General features: G+C 35.2%; 1 protein-coding gene across 1 annotated transcript in view; it reads right to left on the minus strand.

Annotated features, from left to right (window-relative positions):
* The window catches only part of Rab3c (RAB3C, member RAS oncogene family), a 266,114-nt gene that overhangs the window by 239,575 nt on the left and 1,811 nt on the right, over positions 1 to 24,728 (minus strand). The window contains exon 2 of the mRNA XM_027938147.2: positions 1,021 to 1,248. Within this exon, the coding sequence (XP_027793948.1) occupies positions 1,021 to 1,248 (228 nt within the window). The remainder of the gene's footprint in view (positions 1 to 1,020; positions 1,249 to 24,728) is intronic.

Below are 24,728 nucleotides of genomic sequence, written 5' to 3' on the forward strand. Positions count from 1 at the left end.
CAAATGGTAGTAGCTGTCAGAAGTATCTTGGAAGGAGGGAGTAAACACCTCTTAGGAAATGCCTATTTATAGTTGGAATCATCTGAGTGATACAGGGACATGTGAACAGGAAAAGGGGTCCAAAATTGACTGCAAAAACATTTTGTCTAAGTACTTACTTTGGAGTCCATAAAATATTTACTACTTAAACCCCTCGTGTTGTCACCGATCTGGTCTTACTTCATCTCTTATATTACCTTGGACTTATTACCCAAATACATTTTTATTCTGTTTTGTTTTGTTTTGTTTTGTTTTTTTGCTCATGAGTCTCCTAAATTTAGTTCAACAATTTAATTAAGAAACATCTGATCTTCTTCAGGCAGTGGAAGGAGGCAGAAATCTAGCCAAATGCTCTCAAAATTTGTGGGCTATTTTCTACCTAGAGATGACCCATTTCAAATAACTAGTTTGTTTCATTTGAGGGTATAAACATAGTTTTTAGAGTTGAAGACACAAAGTTTGTGAACTACAAATAGACCATGTACAAAGTCAGAGCTGGAACTTTATGAAGGATCAGATCCCAGCTTTTCTTATAATTTGATTGTTAACCTTCTGTTTTACAATGTCCAGGGCAGGCTACTTCCTGGGTCCTAAAAAGTCAGATCTGCATTGCCCATTTTATAGACTGTAGAAATGTCACAGAAAAACTCACAGATTTGTTTGAGGTCACACAGTTCATAAAAGGCGGAGCTGGACTTCTCACTGAGTGTTCCTTCTGCCACAAGACAACAGAAGTTTAGCTTTTTTCTCCTTCTTAAAACTGTTAAGGAGCATTACTTGACAACAAAGCATAATTTGTTCTCCATGACTTCAAAAGGTGTCACCCTACTGTCTTTGAAACAGAATGTTCTACCGCAAAGCAACTAGAAATCAAAGCTCGCAGATCCCATGGAGACAGAAAAAGGCAGAAAGTTTTTCCCTGACACACTTATATGTCCACCACCCCAGATTGAAGAACACTGTCAGTTCAAAGTCACTTACCCAAATCTGGAGCTTGATTCTCTTTTCATTTTTGAATACAGTTTTTACTTTGAAATCGATCCCAACTGTGCTGACGAATGCAGATGTAAAGGAGTCATCCGCATAACGGAACAAAAAAGATGTCTTCCCCACACTGCTATTGCCAATGATCAGCAATTTGAACATGTAGTCAAAGTTCTGGTCAGAGGAGTCTTTCTGACCATATCTGGCATCTTGGGCGGAGGCCATCTGTGGAGGGAAAACAGGTGTGCATCAGTCTTCCATTTGATATAAACTACTAGCACATTCGTTATTGGCCTTGCCAGAAACAGATGTCAGACACTCAGGAGGCAAGTGGATAGTGCTCCCCAGTCTTTCTCTGATGCTGGTATCCATGGCAATAATTCCCTGCTGGAAGACAGAACTGCAAACCTTACAGCTCTTTCCAGCTGTGTTGGTGCTTGTCACTGCTCAGCATTCAAAACCAATCAAAGACACCAAAGGAGACATCTCTAAGGGTAACATGAAAAGCAAAGATGTGAGGAATTGGTCAGACCATGAGTGCTCTGAAACTTGCAATCTCAGTGATGAAGACACCAAAGTGACTAAACAGCAGGGTGTTTCTTCTTGAATTATCTAAATTATTAGTCTCTCTTATTTCTTAGGAAAATACACCCAAAGTATTCCATCTATTAGTATCATATCAAATCAGCATCTTTACAAAGGACAGTCTCTTTCAAATTAAAAATAATGATGATAGGCAATTCTGATGGTTTAAACAATGTGCCAGATGTTGTTAACTTACTTTACCCTCATAACAAACCAGTGAGGTGGATGCCTTTCTTATTTCTATATTAAAATGAGAAAATTGAGGCTTATGTGGTAGATGCAGGATTCAAATCAGGCAGCTGGTGCCAGAGTTCATGTTTCTGACTCTGCTGAGCACCATGCTCTACCAGACCAGTTGAGGAATATTCATTGTGAAAAGCATTAGTGTTGAATCTTCCCTGGACTCCAGTCATTGGCTCTACCACTTACTGGCTTAAGACTTTGGCTTTCTTATTAAACTGGCATACCATTTTCCTCTCTTGCAAGATATGGGGAAAAAATCTAATTTTAAATGCTTATGAAAATCATAGATGATAGATTTGTTATGCAGATCTTCAAATCAGCATACAATAGAGAATGGTCTTTTACTAACTATAAATACTTCAGTTAATTTGGTTATTTTTCTTTATTAATAATGATTTTAACATCTAGAAAAACTGATATAACATTTGAGTATCATTGAATTCAATGTAGAAATTCAAAACGGTGAATCGCACTGAGTAATTAATGCATTTCCTCAGTACATTTTCTGATGCTGTGAGTTTTTCGAGGATTGCTGTACTATTCAGTGTGATAGCCACTAGTCACATACGGCTATTTAAATTATGTTGAAATTAAATAAATTTTAAAATTTACTTCCTAATCACATTAGCCACATTTTAAGTACCCGATAGCCACATGTGGCTGTTAACTACTATGTCAGATATAAGTACAAAATGTTGGCATAGTCGCAGACAATTTTATTGAATTATGTCAAGCTAGACATCTATTTTTCATTTCTTTAAAAGTTAATTAATAATTATGTCCTTCTCTTGAGGAGAGCTATGGATTGGATATGATTTGAGTGTTTACACAAATGTCGTGTGCTGGAAGCTTAGTCCTCCAAGTGGCAGAGTTGAGATGGTAAATTCTCTAAGATGCGGGAGATTTCAATTAGTCATTGAAATCACGACCCTCAGAAGGGAATAATGTAGTTCTCAAGGGACATTGACTAGTTTCCAGGAGAACAAACTGGATCCCTAAATTGTTCTGGCCTCCTGTTTCACAATGTGATTTCTCATTCCGGCACGCACTCCTACCATGGTTCATCCACCATGTTCTGATGTTGCCAAAATGCCCTCCCCAGAGCTAAGCAGATGCTGAAGCTATCTCTTGGACCTCCAAACTGGTAGTATACAGAAACCACTTTGTAAATAAAGTACGGAGCATCAGGAATTTTATTATAGTAACAGAAGAGGAACTATTAGGGGCTAGGGTTTTAGCTCAGTGGTAGAATGCTTGCCTAGCATATGGGAGGCACTGGGTTGGGCCCTTGGAACCACAAAAATAAACAAATAAATAAATAAATGTATTGTGTACATCTACAACTAAAAATATTTTTAAAAAATTTTAAAAAAATGGACTAATACAGGGAGTAGGAAGGCAAAAGAAGCCCTAGAAGACTAGGAACAGTTAATAGTACTCAGGCTGGCTCATCTAAGATAACAGCAACTGTCTGAAATCAGTGGTATACGTGTGTGTGTGTGTGTGTGTGTGTGCATGTATGAGAGAAAGAATACATTTTGATTGATTTACATTTTCTTATTAAATATAAGCTTAAGTATTTCTCTTTTTAAGTCCACGCAATCATGAGTATATCCAATAATTATGACAACTTGTGAGGAGTGTTTGCTAGTGGGCAAAAATGGCATCTAAAACAGACAGATATTACACCCTTCTTTGCCATAACAGCAGCCCATATGCTAAGGTAAACTCCTCCAGCATAGGTAGCCAAACAAGGGCAAATGCAGCTACAATGCTTGACTATCAGTCTGAACAATGAGTTTTACTCTGATGACTTCTGATGCCCTGAAAGCCAGATACTTACTTCGTTTGTCATTGTCATTCCTGCAGATATATCCATTTTACCAATTAATACTCACTGCAGGAGCTAGTAACTAAATCAACAGGCCTGCAGATGGACTTCATTAAGAAGGTCCTTTTACATTTTTTTCAGCCTAAATTCCAGATTCTGGATTCAGAATGTTCAGTTAAGCTGCAGTCAGAAAAGATAATGCTTGAATTTCTTAGGGCTGCTCATGTACTCAGCCTGTGATAGGCTGCACTTCATGACCCTGAGGTGATATTCCAACTGAGGCCTGTGGATTTCCAGGTGGCTTTTTTAAAAAATGTGATGAAGACTGTTGCTCTTAACCAGGTTCTGTTCAAAAATTAGATTGATTCCCAAGCTGAAGACATACAGGTATCATCAATATATAGACTTTTTAAAATATAATTGTGGGGATACAGATGGAGAGAAACATACTAGAAAAGCAAAATCAGCAATTTTGAGAGCTAATATACCTTTCTGTATTGGTAGAAAATCATGTGATAGGAGCATAAGAGGGTGTCCAAGATGAGGGAGATGGAACAGTTGGAGATGTGTATCCAGAGGAATCCTCTTTGGGGAAGAGCCTTTGAAGGATTAATTAGAAGAATTTACTAACCCACTTATTCTTGAAGACCATTTTTGTAGATTGGTTTGTTTGTTTTCACTTTTTGAAAATGAATTTGTATCCCTAATAAGATGCACTAGTGGCCAAAAATGTGAATTGGGAATGTATGCTCATTTTGTAAATTTCAGAATAATGAAATAAATCCTCACCCAGAAAATGGAGAGACAGTCATGATCTTGCTGAGAATACAAATGAAGCAATTTGACAGCATATGAATGTCAAAGGGGCTCAAGGATAGTCACAATGCAAACTTACTGCAACCTCTCAATACTAGGTTATGTGAACATTATCAAAGTTTTATGGGAAAATATAGCTGAAATGTGAAAACATGAATAGGCATAAAGTCATCTCACAGAGAGCAAATCACATTTCATAAAAGATCAATAAAAGTAATTCTTGAAATAACATTAATCTTGAATTTCAAAAATGAAAGTTATCACGGAGTTTGATCTGTGAAAGATCTTCAGGGGAGTACAAAGCCTTACCAAAGAGGCTCTTTCACAGCATCTTAGCATCTCAAATGAGAGTGCTAGCCAGCCCTCCATACTGAGTGATAGGAGCTTCACGATGTTGAGAAGCAGCCTGCTGAACAGCTACCACTATGACAAAGTTCTTTCTTATAGTAAAAATAGACTTCCTTGTATCCTCCACCAATGTGTTCTAGATTCTGCCTTCTGACTTAAGAGAGTCAATTCCTTTGACACCTAGAGACCATCAGGGATCTGTTGAACCAATCATGGTTCCATAAGCTTTCCCTCCTCCTGCTTAGATGACACCAACTACATTAGCTATTCTCCCCACACAGGGTGTATCTGAAAACTACCACACATCCCACCAGGTTAAAACTGACATCTCTCCAGAGTGTCCAACTCCCCTGTGTGGCATCCATGACTGGTCACAATATTCCAGGTATTTATCTGGTCAACGCAGAGTACAATGAGTACTCACCACCCTTGGATTGACAGTAAAGTCTCCTAAAGTGACAGCTCATTTTTCATGTTAATTGCTATGAACACAGGTCTCCTCATTTCTCATGTCACAACTGGAAAGTTACTGTTCGTATGGAAGTGTTGACCTTTATATGTAACCTATTATATTTATGCCTGCTTTTAAATTTAAAATTCAATTCTGATCTCATAATTTCATGCCTTTTCATCAAAAATATTAATTAGCCCTTTCATATTTGTATCATTCCTAAATTTTATTGGTATGTATTTTATAGATTCATCTAAGACCTTCATCAAAAATGGTAATCATTTTAATCAACTTTTTAATCTGTTGAATATATGAACCTATAGATGAGAGTTCCACAATATGTCATTTCAGAATTCAGAATGTTTGCAGCTCATCCTTAACTTGTGAGAGTCACTCACTGCCTTGGAAAGCAACTGTGCAGTTGTTTTAGGTTCATTAACAGGTCAGGGATCTTACTGAAGTGCCATTTTAAATTTCAATTCTAATTTCTCCAGAAGTCATACTGATGAAGTCCTACTGACCAGAGATCGCCTCTGACTAATGCATACAACCAAAGTCTACTTTGACATTTGCTTTTGAAACTAAGGGGAAATGATTAATTTAAGGAATTCACTTGGGTACTTAAAAATCTAAAGTACTAGGGATATAGGTCAGTGGTAGGGCACTTTCCTAGCACACATGAGGCCTTGGGTTCCATCCTCAGTATAGGGTCCAGTGGGTGGAAAGGCATCTAAACTATACTAAGCCATTTTGTGGATCTAATAAGAAAAAGAAGTCATTTGAAAGTTACTATGTTCAGCTATGACTACAGACAACAGCCTGAGGATGAGTAGGAGGAAGAACAAGGGTAAATTATACAAAGGGAGAAAAAATATGAAAAAAAAAGTGTAATTCTTTAAAATTACAAGGATCAAAGTAAAAATGAGACATATGTATTAGAAGTTTAGACACATAGTAGTTTTAAATCTCAATCATTAACATCTGGGGAAGAAGAAAAATATAATAATTATTCCTGAGAGATCCAAACACTAAAGTTTTAAAGCCAAGAAGGAAAATATTAATAGTAGGACTTCCAAACACCTGTCATCTGGACCCCAGGTGGTTTCTTCTGGCAAAGTCCTCATCTGCACACAGGTTTGCCTGCCTCCCTCTGTGTCTCTGAGATGGATTGAAACCTTGGAGTGCTCTCTGCAGTCTTCAGCCAGCAATGTCTCAATGTGTCTGCTACTGTCTGCTCTGGCAGGAGCCAGCTGAGAAGCAATAAGACCTACTAAGATCACAGTTAACAAGTCACCATCCAGCTGAGAGGATGCATTCCCAAGAAGGGGAAGTGGCCAAGACTTGGAAGATTTAAACTATAACCCTGACTTCTGAAGTAAATGGCCTGAAAAAGTAGGGCAGACTTCAGAAATCACCTTTGCTTCTTTCTCAGAGAATAAGTAAGAATCTCACAGGACTCCCAGGAGACTGCACATGATGGATGGTGTGCCAAATTATGGTAATTCTTCCAACATGCAAATCATCACACCTTTAAAAGTATTCCTAAAGCTCCCCTTTCATAGTTGTCCGTTAAGCCTCTCTGTGGACCTCTATCTTATGTATATCTTCTTTAGTAGATGTGGATAAGTTATAGTTAATACAGAAAATGGTTAAATTATAAAAGCAACACAGCTCTCACAGGCACTGGGCTTGATACATATGTCACGCCCAATCCTTTCACTACCCTAACAGGTCTAATGAATGGGATTCACATTTTGAGTGCTCTAGCATATTTGAAACTGGCTACTCTTCCCTTTCTCTCTGTTGGAACCATGAGGAGACTTTTCTCTGGTCTTCACTCTGGGAACCTGGTGAGGTCCGTAAAGGTAAAATTCGCAAAAGTGTATAGGGGCCCCCTAATATTGGAACAGCTTTGGAATTTTTCCATCACAGACTTGCCCACCATGATCACCAAGTGATTCATCAACTATAATTTAAGATTTCCTAACCTGAGAATGGTTCACATGGAAGTTTCTGTTCTGTTCAATGTGGTTCTCTTTATCTTCTTGTCTCTCCAAAAAAAAAAAAAAAATTTTTTTTTGAGGGGGCAGCTTTTTGCCTGAAGACTTCAGTTCTCTGATCGCTCTAAGAATTTTGCTTTTCAGTTTGTTCAGCTTTTTTCTTACATGAGGACAGAAGTGACTTTTGCGTTCCTTAGATACAAACTCGAGTCATCATCCCCACTTTAAAGAAGTTAAAGGACTTGGAGAGGACACTAAAAGAAAATGGTCCTTGTTTTTCAATACACTATCTTCATTCCTCTCAGCCTGTGTACTGAGCCTTCACAGCCTGAACTCTGTGTGTTCTATAAGAGTTAGCCACAGACAGTCTCAGCTAGTCCATTCTGCCCTTCAACAGATTAACAAGTCTGAAACTCACAGCACAGAGGATAATATTGGAAGGGACAAGAGAAATTCTTTTTGCTTCTAGAAAGCCTTCATTTCTTTTGTTGAAGAGACATGATCTAAATAATATGTGTGTGTGCTTATGTGTGAACAGGCATACATGTGTGTGTATGGAAAGAGGGAGAGAGATGCTCCTCAAGTTAACATGTCCTGATACACCTGAAAATGCATTTAGCACACTGAACCTACTTGGCAATGCAGTACAATGTGGAGTAATTTTACCCTCATGATTGGGGACCGGGGCTCACTGCTACTGCTGCCCAGCATCATGAGTCACTGGCCCAAGAAAAGATCAAAAGTCAAGTTTTGCAGTACAGTTCCTATCAATGCATGTTGTTTTTGTACTATCATGAAGTAAAAAAAAAAAAAAAATGTAAATCACACCATCATAAGTTAGGGACCGTGTGTGTGTGTGTGTGTGTGTGTGTGTGTGTGTGTTTTAATGTATTATAATGGTTACTGATCTGCTTTGAAATCTGTAGATGTATACTTCAAGAGTGTCAAGAAAAAAATAAAGTTTACAAACCATGTAAAAACCCTTCCTATTAATATCAAAGACTAGTATTTTCTCAGTACATACTATAGCTCACTCCTGGTCTGGCTCTACAGAGTTTTCAGACTGGGAAAGAGTCTGCACTGGGGCTGAGCAGCAATAGGGTAAAAGGGCATCCAGACCTCAGAGAGAAAGCAGTAAGTAAAGACTGCTTGGAAGGGAAGCACAGTGGCTAGGAGAGTCCCAGGATGGTGACAATGCAGTTCTTATGACAGTGATGACATATGGCCCTTATTCCACCAGCTTCTATACATACTCATATGCTAAAGCCAGAAGGTCGTAATTCCAGTCCTGGGATGCTGGTGAGCATCACCTAGGCCTTGTAAATCAGAATGAAAAGAAGTTCAAAACAAATAAAATATTCCATCTGTTTTCTAGCAGTTCTAAAATTTTATGCATGCAGACACACCTGTGAAAAAGAGCACACCATATTCTTGTGTGATGTGAGTATGGGTAAAGAGTGCATACTCTGCACTCAGGCTGGCTGAAAAGGAATCCCAGTTTTGATATTTGCTATGTTGCTACTTGTGTAAACCTAAGCATGTTTGTTTATCTTGTATTCTAGGCTGCACTTTTCTGCAAATCATCAAAGTAAAATTGTTGGTTTGTGTTAAATGCTTCATTAAAGGTCTCATCATCATCTTTGATTATTCTTTCTTATTTCTCTTGAAATTATGCACAGGGGATCTATTTTTGTCCTAACTCCCACCAATGCTGTTCTCTGAAACAGAATGGTCAGCTTTGCAGAAAATATTTCTCCTAAGTTCCTAATTTCAGAGGGCAAGGGGTTTTGACATCCAATACTTCCATTCTGTAGACTTTTGTAATTACTGAAATTAATACTTTAACTTCAAATACTATGATAGACAACAAAGACCATTCATCAATATACTTCCCAGGGCAGAAGCTGAGACACTGGAAGATCAATGTGCAGACAGACATGTTCTGTGATCGAGAGAGGCTAAGGGAAGGAGAATATGGCAAAGGCCATAGAGGAGGGAGGGATGCTCTCCTATGGCATTGCCTGAACCTAGTAGTAAAACCTATTGCTTTAGTCAGCTGTTCATTGCTGTGACCAAAAGACCCAACAAGAACAATTAGAGTAGGAAAAGTTCTTTTGGCCCACAGTTTTAGAGGTCTCACTCCATAGAGAGACAACTCTATTGCTCTAAGCTCAAGGTGTGGCAGACCATCATGGCAGAGAGTTTGAGAGAGGAAAGCAGCTCAGGATGTGGCAACAAGGAAGCAGAGAGAACATTCTGCTCATCAGGGACAAAATATATAACCCAAAGGCATACCCCAGTGACCAATATCCTCTAGCCTCACCCGACGTGACTACAGTTACTGCCCAGTTAATCCCTATCAGGGATTAATGCACTGATTAGGTTTGGGCTATCAAGCCCAAGCATTTCACCTCTGGGTTTCTTGCATTATTTCACACATGAACTTTTGGGGAACACTTCATATCTAAACCATAAAACCTACTAAACTCATGAAACCCATGAGTTTAAGTGTAAAAATTGAAAAAGACCTGAGTTTTATGTTTGCAGTAATAAGAGAAAGAATCCAGGTAATATATGATGAGAAAAGGATCCCTAGAAACTCACAGTACTGAGAGACACTGTCCTCTCATAAAGCCCTGGAGTTGATTTTAGGTAAAATTTAACCCAACCTCTGATAATTCAGCAAATCACCAAAATCAACTATATCCGTATTTCAAAATTAGAACTCATATATATGATTTTATATGTATATATAAAGTATATGTGTGTGCATATATACATACATATTTATATAATCTAACATTCATGGTGGTTATCTTCATTCTTTCTCCAAATCCCTCAAAAACAATGATAAATTGTTTTTTAAATATACTTTTAGATGTAGGTGGACACAAAACCTTTATCTATCTATCTATCTGTTTATTTATATGTGGTACTGAGAATCAAACCCAGTGCCTCACATGTGCTAATCAAAGCACTCAACCACCGAGCTACAACCCTGATAAATGGTTTTTCATAAAAGCAGAAATCCTTGTGGACAAATATTAGATAGAGCAGAAAAGAGAGGTCAACGAGAGTTGGGATCTAGAATTGAATGAACTAGAAAAAGTGAAATCCTAAATCTGCTGCAGAAGCCCATAGGAACCCTGATTCTGCAGAACCTTGAAGGGCTTTGTAATTGGAGACACTAAGTGCCTCAGCAACAGGGTGTGGCTAGGATGGCCAAGAATCCTAGTTCTCCTGGGGCTGAGGATTTCACATCCGGTCTTCCAGTGCTAAAACTAAAGAGCTGGATGGAATGCTTGGTCATCCCAGCTGTGTCTGCTGCAGACATTACTGGAGATTGATTGAAAGTCCAACTCCCACATCCCTCCCAAAAGCCAAGCAACCATTTTCTCCATATGTGACTTTGAAAAAACAAAATTAAATTTAAAACACAAGAAAAACCATCAAACATATTTGACATTCACACTTTCTTTATGCATATGCCAATTTATAAAATGAAAGGGCCTCTCTCAGCATCAAAATGGAAAGAATCCCTCCAAACTTTTCCTGTGGATAAGGATAAAATACACAGAAGCTTCCTCACCATTTCTTGGCAGCAAGAAATATCAGACATCATGTTCCCAAGTACCTGTTTTTCTAGTTTGATTTTTTTTTTCAGGAATACAAAACTAAATGCTTTTAGGGGATACTTGATCCAAGATTCCCAAACATTAAAAATGCTACCCAAATTCTGCAGAGTGAAATATTCTGGATGGAGCCAGGAATCAGTAATTTTCAAAGCTCCTTTTGATCAATCAGGCTTGGAATTCACAAACATCCACATGTAGGCCAGGGTAGGTCAATGCTCAGGGATCTATATGTGAGGAGAGTGAGTAATCTGACATTTAAACCAAGGTCCTGGGGTAATGGAAATGGGATCCTAAAGTGCTGTATTCAGCATAGTGACAGCAGAGCTCACCATCATCATGTGGACGCTAGCAGGAAAATGCTACACCCTACAGTGCCCCCCCTGCTAGAGGAGCTGAATTCTGTGAAACATGTTTCATCAGTTACCTCCTTTCTGGTAAGAGACAACCTTCTGAGGACCCGTGTAGCACCTTATCAGACTAGGAGAAGATATGATCAAGAAAGACATAGTCATCATGTTCTAAAAGCATATGCAACTCTGCTCTGCTTAACTCTGCAGAAAGTGGCTTTGACTTATCAGCAGTCTATTTTTTTTCAATAACAGAATTGTATTTTACTTTCCTTTACTTCATTAGAAAGCACAACTGAAGGAGGCGAGTATTCACACTGAGACCAACCACAAAATGATGAAAATGTCTTATAAGAATATCTTTGAGAAGAAAATAAGATGTCAACAATATGAGCAAAACCTCTTCTAAACATACATAGTGAGGATGACACACTCCTGTAATCCCAGGGGCTCGAGAAGCTGAGGCAGAAGGATTGCAAGTTCAGTCAGCCACAGCAACGTAATGAGACCCTGTCTCAAAAATTTTTTAAAATTAAAGTACTGGAGATGCGGCTCAGTAGTTGAGGGCTCCTGGGTTCAATCTCTGGTACAAAAAGAAAGAAAGGGGAAAAAAAAAACCTATTAAAATTACTCTGCAAGTTCCTACTGAGGAGAAAATAACCCTAAATTTCATTACTGATATATTTGTTTCCCCAAACACTTTTATTTTTAGATATTTTCAAAACATTAAGTTTTACACTTTAAAACATGTTTTAAAAATATGTGAACCCCTGAAAAATACTTCTAAGAATTTTCTATGAACACTTCTTCTGGATCTTGATATCTCTCCTCTTTTTTCTATTCATCAGGGCAAGAACCAGTTGTCCACACATTTATGAGAAAAGTAGATATCTAGACCACTTATAGGGAACTTGGTGCTTTTTAGTCCACGTATCTGCATTTATGTCTCCAGATTGTATGAGTCTACAAATTAGACTTTCAGAGCCAATTTTCTAGGTATAATCATCCCTGCTTTTCATTTAAAAACTACTGCTACAATTATTTACTACAAAAAAAAAACCAAAAAACTCAGCCATGGGTTTATAAAGAACATTCACATCCACAGGTGTGCTGTTTCTGTTACTCCTTTTCATCAGTCCCGCCACTCAGACAGGTGTTCAGTGACTCAAACATTCAAAAGAACATCCGTCTTTTATTTCTAGTGCAATAGACGAGTGTCATTGAAGAATCATGGTTTGCCAGTTGGTACTTAATGAAACCTTTCTTCAAGCTCTTTAAGGCTCCTAGGGCTATAACCATATAAGCAGAAATTATTCATCAGTGGTGGTTTACAGGTTTCTCTAGTTCAAGACCAGATGAGCATCTGAGTCACTGGGTGACTAACAACAGACATGAATCTACACTGGACTAGAGTTAAACTAAGAGCAGCAAAGAATTGATGGGAGCCACATGGCCTTATCTCTTAAGGTTAGAGTATAATTTTTCTTTCTAGACATAAAAAGCTGAGATTTTGGGAGCTAAGTGGCTATCGTTCCAGATTTTTCTCAGGAACCCAATCACACAAAGCATGGGGGTTGACCTAAGTTCCTAATGCCATACTAATCCAATCAGTTGGCTGGAAAGTGCTTCAGGAAGCTACTGATCTAATCTTTTTACCATTATTTAGAGGCCGTTTAGAAGCTTCTATGGCTTCAATGTTTAGAGTCTAGAAAAATACTTTATAACTTCATTGAACTAGCACAACACTTCAAACTAATAGTGTTGGATAGGCATTTGAATTCTGCAGAGTTAAAACTACTAAGAAAGATACAAGTTGGCAAGCGATAATAATTATTAAAATTATTTTACTTTTACAATTTTGCAACTTGCTCAAATTTCAAAAAAGGCATTAAAGCTCAGAATGTTTTTTTTTTAATTTGTTCTTTTTAGTTACATATGACAGTAAAATGTATTTTGACATACTATACAAACATGGAGTATAACTTCCCACTCTTGTGGTTGTACATGATGTGGAGTTACACTAGTCATGTATTCATATATGATCACAGGAAAGTAATGTCCAATTTATTCTACTCTCTTTCCTATTCACAACCTCCTACTTTCTCTTCATTCCCCCTTTGTCTAATCCAAAGTACTTCTATTCTTCCCTAACCTCCCACCCTTTATTGTGTGTTAGCATTCACATATTAGAGAAAATATTTTGGCTTTGGTTTTAGAGGATTGCCTATTTCATTTAGCATGATAGTCTCTAGTTCTATCCATTTACCAGAAAATGCCATAATTTTCTAGTTTATGGCTGAGTAATAATCCATTGTGTATACGTACCACATTTTCTTTATCCATTCATCTGTTGAAGGGCATCTAGGTTGATTCTATAATTTAGCTATTATGAATTGAGCTGCTCTAAACATCGATATGGCCGAGTCACTATACTATACTGATTTTAAGTCCTTTAGGTATATGCTGAGGAGTGGGATAACTGGATCAAATCGTGGTTCCACTCCAAGTTTTCCAAGGAATCTCCATACTGCTTTCCATAGTGGTTGCATCAATTTGTAGTCCCACCAACAATATGAGTGTACCTTTTTCCCCAAATCCTCCACCAACATTTCTTGTTTTGTGTATACCTGATATTTGCCATTCTGACTGGAGTGAAATGAAATTTCAGTGTAGTTTTAATTTGCATTTCTCTAATTGCTAGAGATGCTGAACATTTTTTCATAATTTGTTGACAGATGGTATTTCTTCTTTTGTGAAGTACCTGTTCAGTTCCTTTGCCAATTTATTTGTTATTTCTTATTTTAATGTTAAGTTTTCTGAGTTCTTTATATAGCCTAGAGATTAAAGCTGTATCTGAGGTGCAGCTGGCAAAGATTTTCTCCCATTCTGTAGGCTTTCTCTTCATGTTCTTCATTGTTTCCTTTGAAGGCTCACAATTTTTATTTTAAAGGCACAAAAGTATCACAGAAAAAATAATCAATAGAAATATAATTAAATGATAGATTTGAATGCAAACATAAACATTGCCAAAGAAAATCTATAAGGACTAAACAAAGCACTAGAATTATTATTTACATTTCTATTTTGCCTTTCCTATAAGAAGCTTAGTTAATCATTTGTCTTCTTGGTTTCTGCACAATACTATAAATGGGTATCATTAAACTTTTCCAATATTCAAATCTCTCATTCCAAGAGCTAATATCTATCTTTTCTTGGCAACATGTTTCTATTGTAAAAGGAGCTAATAATGAGCCTAAAAGGAAAAGTAAAATACCTGAAATAAATAATCCCTGGATAGGCTTAACAAAAGACTGCAGAAGGCCAAAGATTCACTGCACTTGAAGACAAATCAATAGAAATCATACAACTTAACAGAAAGAAAAACCTAGAGGAAGTGATCAGAGCCTCAGTGTTTTGTGGAATAACATCAGAACTCTAATACATATGCAGCTGGAGTCTCTGAAGGATAAGAAGGGAATACTGGGATGAAAAATTACTTAAAAATATAGTAATTAAATGTGCTTCAAAGCTGGCAAAAAAAGGATGAACTTACATGTCTGAGAAGCTCATTCAACCCTCCAAGATAACTAAATATTAAAGAAAACTGTATCTAGCCATATCACAGTCCAAGCACTAAAATTCAAAGTTAGAAAATCTTGAAAACAGAGGGGAAAAAAGTGACATAGTATTATGAATAATAAGTAGAGCAGAAGCTTTTGCAATACAACAGAGGCCTGCAAACAATACAATTATGTATTTAAAGTACTGGAAGAAAAAAATCAGGAGAAGATTTATATGCAATAACACTTTTACTCAAAATCAGATGCAAAATTTTTTTAAAAATTATCCAATAAACCAAAACTGAGAGAATATGTTGGCAGCAGATCTGTACTATGGGAATAGTTAAGCAAAGTAGGTTAGGTTGAAGAAAAATGACATTATACAGAAACTCAGATCAACGGAAGAGTAAATAGGAAAAACAGGAAGTAGGCAAATATAAATAAATATGTATGCATATATATTTCTTTTCTTAATAGGAAATACACATTACTGTTTAAAGTTAGAATTATGAAACTGTTTTGGGGAATTATAATAAATGCCAGTGTAAATCTACAACAATTCCAGAAAGGATGAGCTACATGAAATAATATCATAGCAATGTCACTTTATTTTATATGACTAATATAACATTAAGTCTAGATAGACAGCATAACAACTTGAAGATGCATATAATAATCCTTTGAATAAACACTTAAAATGCAAAGGCATATATTAAAAACAGCCAACAGGAACTAAAATATTCACAAATATTTAACTAAGCAAAATGAAGAGAGGAAAGAAATAACAGAGGGAAAAATATCAAATAAAATAAATTTTAAACAAATAGCAAAATGGTAGATTTAAATCCAACCTCAATGACTATTGTAATATATAAAATTGAATCAAAATTTTAATTGAAAGACTGAAGTTCTCCAGACTAGATTAAAAATACAAGGTTCAACTATACATTGATCATAAGACTTATATACTTCACACCTAAAGGCACATACAAATTGAAAGTAAATTATGAAAATTTATGTATACCATGAAAACAGTATTATGAAAGCTAGGGTATCTATCAATGTCAAACCCAGTAGACTTAAGGTAAAGAAGAGATTCCGGATATAAAGAAAGATATTTCACAATAACAAAAAGGAAAATCCTTCAGGAAGACACAACAATTACAAATGAGTGTACACCTGCTAACAGAGCTTCTAAATAGAAGAAGCAAAAAAACAAAAGAATCAATAGGAGAAACATAAAAATTGATATAGTTTAAAATTTGAAAACCTTTTTCTCAGTAAGAGAATAGATAGACTAAAAATTAATCCAGATATAGAGGATCTTAGCAACAGCACACAACAGCGTGACCTAATTGACATTTAAAGGCCACTACACCTCACAACTGTGGCCCACATGAGTGCACACAGACTGCATGACATGAGACCACACACTGACTAAAAAACATGCTTAAAATTTCCAATATATTGAAATCCTACAGAGTATGTTCTCTAGTAGCAATAAAATTGGAAATACTCACGTATTTTGAAATTAACCACAGGTATAAACCCATGCATTAAAAAAAAATCCCAAGGAAACGAGCATATAATTTGAAGGGAAGTATAATCAAATACTACATTTAGATATTTGGGAATCAAATAAAGTAGTATATAGAGGTAAACTGATCATTTAAAATGCTCATATTTATTAGAAGAAAAGAAATATTTAAAATCAGTGGTCTAAATTTTTACTTGAAAAGCTAAATAAAGTTCTAGTAAAGTCAGGGTAAAGAACTCAATTATTTAAAAAAATACAAATACAAAATAAACAACAGAAAAGTTAAAGGCAAAAGTTTGTTATTTGAAAATGTTAATAATTTTGATAGACATATAATAAAACTAACAACTGAAAGAGGGAGAAAATTAAATTAGCAGTAATAAGAATTAGAAAGAAGATTTTATTACAGATCCTAAAGAAATTAAGAGGGTAATAAAAATACTTTGAACAACTTAATTAGAAAGTTAAGAAAAAAGATAACCTACAAAACCAACTTACAATAAAATAGAAAAATGTATAAATGCATCTTTAGTTTTCTATAGCTACCATAATGGCTGTTTAAAACCACATCCATTTATTATTTTTTGAACCAGACTTTTGGACATGGCCTGACTTCGCTGGGTTCTGTGTTCATTATTCTAAGACCCTATAAGGCTTCAGCCAAGGTATTGGCTGGGCTGGCTTTTCATCTGGATGCTCTAGGGAAAATTCCACTACCAAACTAAGCTGTCAGCATAATTAAGTCACTTGTGATGACAGGACTGAGGTCCTGGTTCCTTGATAAAAGGTCTTCTTCATCTTCAAGTCAACTATATCTCTCATGTCTTGAAACTCTATTTAGGCCATATCTCTCTGACTCCAACCAAAGGTAGTTCTCTGCTCTTAACAGCTCATGTGATTAAATGGGACCCATTTGATAAACTGGGTTCATTCCCTATTTTAAACTCCATTATATTAATTATATCTGTTAAGAGCTTTTGGGTATATAATGTAGTTAATTTACATGTTCCAGAGTTATACTATGGATACCTCCTGGGACTAATTCAGCCTAATAATATATATTAAAGGAAAATGGAAAGATAAAGATTCATAGATGAATAGTGATAGATATAAAAAGGTTACTATATCAAAGAAATTGAATTTGTCATTAAAATTTACACAAAGAAAACTATAGGCTCCAGTATCTTATTAAATAAAAAAACAAAATACACAAATGTTACAACAAAAGTCATTCAGAAAATAGAGGAGAAAAGAACAATTCTCAGCATGCTCTACGAGGGCCAGCATAACTAACTGCCTGAGCACAAACAAAGACAGGCAAGTGGGACTGAACCAAACTAAAAAGCTACTACACAGCAAAGGAAACACAAAACAGAATGAAGAGCTCATCTATGGATTTGGAGAAAATACTTGTAAACCATACATCTGATAAGGGTCTCATATCCAAAAATACATAAGTAACTCCAAGAACTCAATACCATAAAAACAAATAACTCAATTAAAAAAATTGACAAAGGATATAAACAGCTATCTCTCAAAAGAAGAAATCTGAATGGTCAAAGGGTATACGAACAAAATTGCTCAATATCTCCAGTCTTTAGGGAAATACAAATTAAAACTATAGTGAGTTATTACCTCATGCTTGTTAGAATACCAATGATCAGAAAGATCAATGACAATAAATATTGCCAAGGATGAGGAGAAAAGGGAACCCTTGCACACTGTTGGTGGAAAAGTAATTAGTATGGCCATTTTGGAAATCTTTATAATTCCATTTTTGAAAAGCAGTATGGAATTTCATCAAGAAACTTTATAATTCAGTAATTCCTCTTTGGGGTTTTATTGGTCAGTTTTTCACTACTATAACAAATACCTGAGATAAATTACTTACAGTGAAAAAGGGTTTATTTTGACACATGGTTTGGGAGGTTTCAGTCCATGATGTAGTTCGCCTGTTGCAGCACACCATGGAAGCAGTGTGTGGCAAAGCAGAATCATTCACCTCATGGCCAGGGAGTGAAAGATGGGAAGAAAATGGGGTCAGGGTCCCACAAGCTCTAATACTTCTCTAATGTCTGGAAAACTTGCCACTAAGCCCCACCTCTCAAAGGTCCCACCAACTCTGAATAGCAGCAACTGAGGACAATGCCTTTAACACCTGGGCCTTTGAAGGACATTGCAGATCCAAACTTAATCATGGACACATATCCAAAGGAATTGAAATTGGTGTGTCAAAGAAATATCTGAATTCTCATGAGGATGAGCATTTAATAGTCTTTGGGGAATAGTCTAGATCCAAACTGTAGCATGGGTACACATACAAAGGAACTGAAATTGGAATGTTAAAAGAGATTGTCTATACTCTGATGCTCATTTTAGCATTATTCACAATAGCTAAGATGTAGAGGTGTCCTTCATTAGATGAACAGATAAAGAAAATGTGGTAGTATGCACAATGGAATACTACACAGCCTCAATAAAAAAGAAAATTCTGTCATTTGTGACATGGATAGAGTTGTAGGACATTATTTTACATATAATAAGCCAGGCACAGAATGACATATACTGTTTGAGCTCACTTATATGGTAAACCTAAAAAATTCAAACTCCTATAAATAATAGGAAAGTGGTTACCAGAGGCTAGTGGGGAAGGAGAAAAGTATGGAAGAGGAAAATCAAGGGTACAAAGTTTATGTTTGATGGCAGGAATGTTCTAGTGATCTACTACAATAGTTAATAGTGATGTGTTATATAATTCAAATGTAATAAAATACATTTTAAACATTGTCAGCACAAAAAATCACAAACTGGTAAATTAAGAGATGTACTAATTAGCTTGGTGAATTTTTCTGTAATATATACAAATATCAGAATATCACATTGTAGCCCATAAATATACACAATTATTATTTGTCAACTAAAATACTTTAAAAATCTTGCATCCCAATGTACATAAATATTATCTCAAAATAAAACTGTAAATCAATAAGCAAAAACACTGACAATCTTTTAAATTCCAAATAACAAAGATTTAATCTTCACATGCTACAGTATCTTGGTAATGGAGTAACCTATTAAGATGGGTTATCTGAACTAAATTAAGTAATGGTGGGAAAAAAAGAGAGAAATGATGGACAACCTTTAATAAATACAAGAATACAAGAAAACTTTTTAAATGCAGTGAATTGTGTAAGGAGCAGTCCCAAGGAAATTCATTCCTTGGGAATGAATATATAAAATATATATAAAAATATATTTTCTTCTTGGAATTCTATGATCAAGAGAGAAATTTCCTGTGCCAATACAAGCTTAGAAGGCAGCGGGGAATTGTGATAAATCCTTAACTTCTTGGACTACAAGGAGTAGAAATGAAAATGTATTTTTCTTTTATTGCTACTGAAGATTGAACTCAGAGCAATTTAGCACTGAGCCACACTTTGCTTCTTTATACACACACACACACACACACACACACACACACCTATATATGTATAAAATATATATATATATATATATATATATATTTTTTTTTTTTTTTTTTTTTTTTTTTTGAGACAGGATCTCACCAAGTTTCTGAGATGGCCATGAACTTGTGATCCTCCTGCTTCAGCCTTCCAGGAGCTGAGATTACAGTTACGCAGCACCATGCCCAGTGGAAAACCATTTTTTCTTTTATTTTTTAATTAAAATTTTTATTCTAATTTGTTATATGTGACAGCACAATGCATTACAATTCATATTACACATATAGAGCACATTTTTTCATATCTCTGGTTATATACAAAGTATATTCACACCATTCGTGTCTTCATACATGTACTTAGGGTAATGATGTGCATCTTATTCCACCATTTTTTTTACATCCCTTTCCCCTTTCCTTTCCCTCCCTCCCCTTTACCCTATCTAGAGTTCATCTTATCTTTCCATGCTTCCCCTCCCAACACCACTATGTAATCAGCCTCCTTATATCAGAGAAAACATTGGGCATTTGTTTTGGGGGGGATTGGCGAACGTCATTTAGCATTATATTCTCTAATTTCATCCATTTACCTGCAAATGTCATGATTTTTTTCTCTTTTATTGCTGAGTAATATTCCATTGCGCATATATATATATATATATATATATATATATATTTTTTTTTTTTTTCTTTATCCATTTATCTACTGATGGGCATCTAGGTTGGTTCCACAGTGTAGCTATTGTGAATTGTTCTGCAATAAACATTGATGTAGCTGTGTCCCTATAGTTTGCTGTTTTTAAGTCCTTGGGGTATAGACCAAGGAATGGGATAGCTGAGTCAAATGGTGGCTCCATTCCAAGTTTTCCAAGGAATCTCCATACTGCTTTCCATATTGGCTGCACCACTTTGCAGTCCCACCAGCAATGTATGAGTGTATCTTTTTCCCAACATCCTTGCTAATACTTATTGTTGTTTGTATTCTTAATGGCAGTCATTCTGACTGGAATGAGATGAAATCTTAGAATAGTTTTGATTTGCATTTCTCTAATAGCTAGAGATGTTGAACATTTTTTCATATATTTGTTGATTGATTGCATATCACCTTCTGAGAAGTGTCTACTCAGTTCCTTAGCCCATTTATTGATTGGGTTATTTGCTATTTTGGTGTTTAGCTTTTTGAGTTCTTTATATACCCTAGAGATTAGTGCTCTATCTGATGTGCAAGTTGTAAAAATTTGCTCCCAAGCTGTAGCTCTCTATTCAACTCACTAAGTATTTCTTTTGCTAAGAAGCTTTTTAGTTTGAATCCATCCCATTTATTAATTTTTTATTTTATTAATATTGTCAAAATGACCATACTACCAAAATCACTATACAGATTTAATGCAATTCCAATCAAAATCCCAATGACATTCCTCATAGAAATAGAAAAAGTCATTATGAAATTCACCTGGAAGAATAAGAGACCCAGAATAGCTAAAGCAATCCTTAGCAAGAAAAGTGAAGCAGATGGCATCACTATACCAGACCTTAAATTATACTACAGAGCAATAGCAACAAAAACAACATGGTACTGGCACCAAAACAGACTGGTAGACCAATGGTACAGAATAAAGGACACAGAGACTAACCCACATAATTATAGTTATCTTATATTAGACAAAGGCACCAAAAACATATATTGGAGAAAAGATAGCCTCTTCAACAAATGGTACAGGGAAAATTGGAAATCCATATGCAACAAAATAAAATTAAACCCCTATCTCTCACCATGCACAAAACTCAACTCAAAGTGAATCAAGGACCTAGAAATTAAACCAGAGACCCTGCATCTAATAGAAGAAAAGTAGGCCTCAATCTCCATCACATTGGATTAGGCCCCTACCTCCTTAATAAGACTCCTATAGCACAAGAATTAAAATCAAAAAATCCATTCTTACACCACAAAAGTTTGTAAAATAGGTTAATTCCCCTCTCACTTTCCTTTTTAGAAGTGAGGTAAAATCTTGAAGAACTGGCCCAAATAGAATAGGAAAGAATTTCTTGTTTCTCCAGTGTCAGCTAGGGACTTCCTTTTTCTGTAAAGAATGAGGACTAAATTTCCATTTCACATTAATATAGTGTGATTATCTTTGCAGATGTACATGGAAATTCAATAATAATGAAATGTAAAAAGGTCATAGGCATTCCATATCCAAATGAAACCATGATATTTAAACATTCATTCACTGTAATTTGGTTTGGTGTATTAATATCCATCTAATAGTTTTCACCTAAACTTCATTTTCATTCTGCTCTACATTCATCCCTCAATCTGCCCACATCTTGGACTAAACAATCTTTTCTGGTACTTTTCTCCATGCTTTAGTAAGACACTGTTATTTGAAGTTTTCTAAAAAGGCAACTCTGCATCCATGAGATAATCCAGAAAGTTCATGATAACAAAACTTAAGAGTAAGTATGTAGGCAGAGACAACAGATTCCACTTTGATACTGCAAGAGAGTAAGTAAACCTACAAAAAATTATAAGTCTAGATGACAGAAAGTAAGCCGTCTTTAAAACACTGGCCCTTCTCAAATATTTGGTTTAATTTATAGCAGATTATTTTATAATAGAAGATAGTGATAATATAGATTTCTCTTTCTTCTGAACCAACTGAATGAATCACACTTATCTACCTTTATACAACCCACTCATGTCTTCTTGGGGAACCCAAAATAATAAAGGAAAGAACATGGGCATGTTGGACAGGGAGATCTAGCAGAATTTTAACTCTTACATGTTGGAAAAGTTATTTAATCCTAATAAGCTCCAGTATCTTGCTTGTAATTAGGGTAATGAGAACACACAGGATTTTAAGTATATTTATAAATATTTTGACCTAAATATAATAATATATGATTGTTTTATGCACACACAAATATAATAGGATGCAAAGCACAGTGGCTGGCACAGAAAAGGCACTAGATAAACTGAAATTTGTTCAATCTGGCTCCTGAATAAATGACAATCTGTTTGCAAAGCCTTGCCTTCAAGTTATGGGCACTCATATTTCCCCCTTTTACTTGGCCCTCAGGATTTACATACACACTACATGAGAAGATGCAAATGACCATCTTCTGCATTGAAATTCTAAGCTCATCAACTGGAACACACTTACTAAATGCTATTCCTATTTACTTAGTTACAAAGGAAATACATACCTCTCAGACTATCATTACCTATTATTTTAGTAGTCATGTAAAAAAAACACAATTATTATTTCTTCTTTTCTGTCAATTTAGAGGAAAATATTCTTCAGAAAATATGCACATATCAAAGGCAACTACCTTGAACCAAACACTAAGCTATTTACGTAGGCACAATACTTTTAAAAGGACATTGTATATTTTAAGCCCTTCTTTGATTTAAGAAAAATGTAATAAATTAGGAAATCAAACCTATAAATGAAAAAAATTCATTTTGTTTCACATCAACAAATACATTAAATATTTCAAAAGAAAAAACTCTGAGGATAATTAAATTATATAGTGAGGTTTGGCTTGTGACTCATCTATCAGAAAACCTGGTGAGAAATATTTGGGGCCTATATTTAAAATGATATTGTTCAACATTTACATGAAAAATAAAAGAATGGCAACTAGTTGTCTTCTTGTATTTTCATAATTCAAGTCACCTGAAATGTGATTATGATTTAGAAGTATAGATGCTGAGGCATTACTTGCTGTTTAAAAAAAAAAAAAAAAAAAACTTAAATCATGCTTATTGATTTTATTCTTCCTATCATAATATATTTTCAAAAATTCGTTAATTATTATGCAGAGTTCACCATCACAGCAATAAACTGAATCAATGTATGTGCTTTAATTAAATGTACTTTAAAAAGTCATTCTTAAAATATACATGTACTTCATGATAGCATTTGGGATTTTAAACTTTCAATTTTTTAAGAATCTGCTCCAATGAATAAAACGCACCATAAATTTGGAAAACAATCCACACATGAGTAAATTAATGTCATCTTACCTAATATTTATATTAATTCTTAATTTAAGTCCTAAAATAGGACCTTACAATACCTATTATATAGTGGTGGACACATGAAACAATTTGAAATATTTTCTAATGCACTAATTTTGCACAATTCTATGATATTCAATGGCCCCTCTGAATACTCTAAATAACATTTAAAAGAAAAAAATTAATATACAATTTGGTTGTTTGTTCAGTAATTTGTTTTGACAGAGTGATTTCAGTACCTACATAGAGTTTACTACAAGTACTAATGATCCACCTTATTTTGAATTTTGGAGAAGTTCTTACAGTATAAATTTAAGATGTACAACATGAAGTTTTGATATACAAATAGATAGCCAAGTGTAACAACCCACTTTTAAAGTCTACTGCCAATGTTTACTCATAATCAAATATGATTAATTTAGCCAGTTGGCTCTTGGCAATAATTCTAGTAATGGAAAATTATCATAAGCCAATATGTCTTGATTGCAAAGCCTGCCCCTTTATTGTCTGCCTAGATTCTTTTCACATCAAGTCTATGGTGAAAAGCAAAGTCACAAACAGAGGTATTAGAATGCGCACAATGGGACCACTGTTCCCTGGAACAAATCAAGTTTTCAATAACTCTTACAGCAATTTGAGGGCTTCCATTATATAATCCTTCAAAAAAAAATAAATTATATATTTTTTTCATTGAACAATCCAGTGAGTGTACCTTAATATACACAACAAGTAAAATAAATTAAAAGTAAATCAAAGCACATGTTTAAGTCCTGGGTTCATGAAGAAAGCATGAGAAATGTTTAAGCCTCGATTAATGTCAAATATTCAAGTTGTTGGGTTTGGCGACAAAGGTGGATTCTCAAGAGAG

This window comes from Marmota flaviventris, chromosome 5, assembly GCF_047511675.1.
Source record: "Marmota flaviventris isolate mMarFla1 chromosome 5, mMarFla1.hap1, whole genome shotgun sequence".
Taxonomy (NCBI): Eukaryota; Metazoa; Chordata; class Mammalia; order Rodentia; family Sciuridae; genus Marmota; species Marmota flaviventris.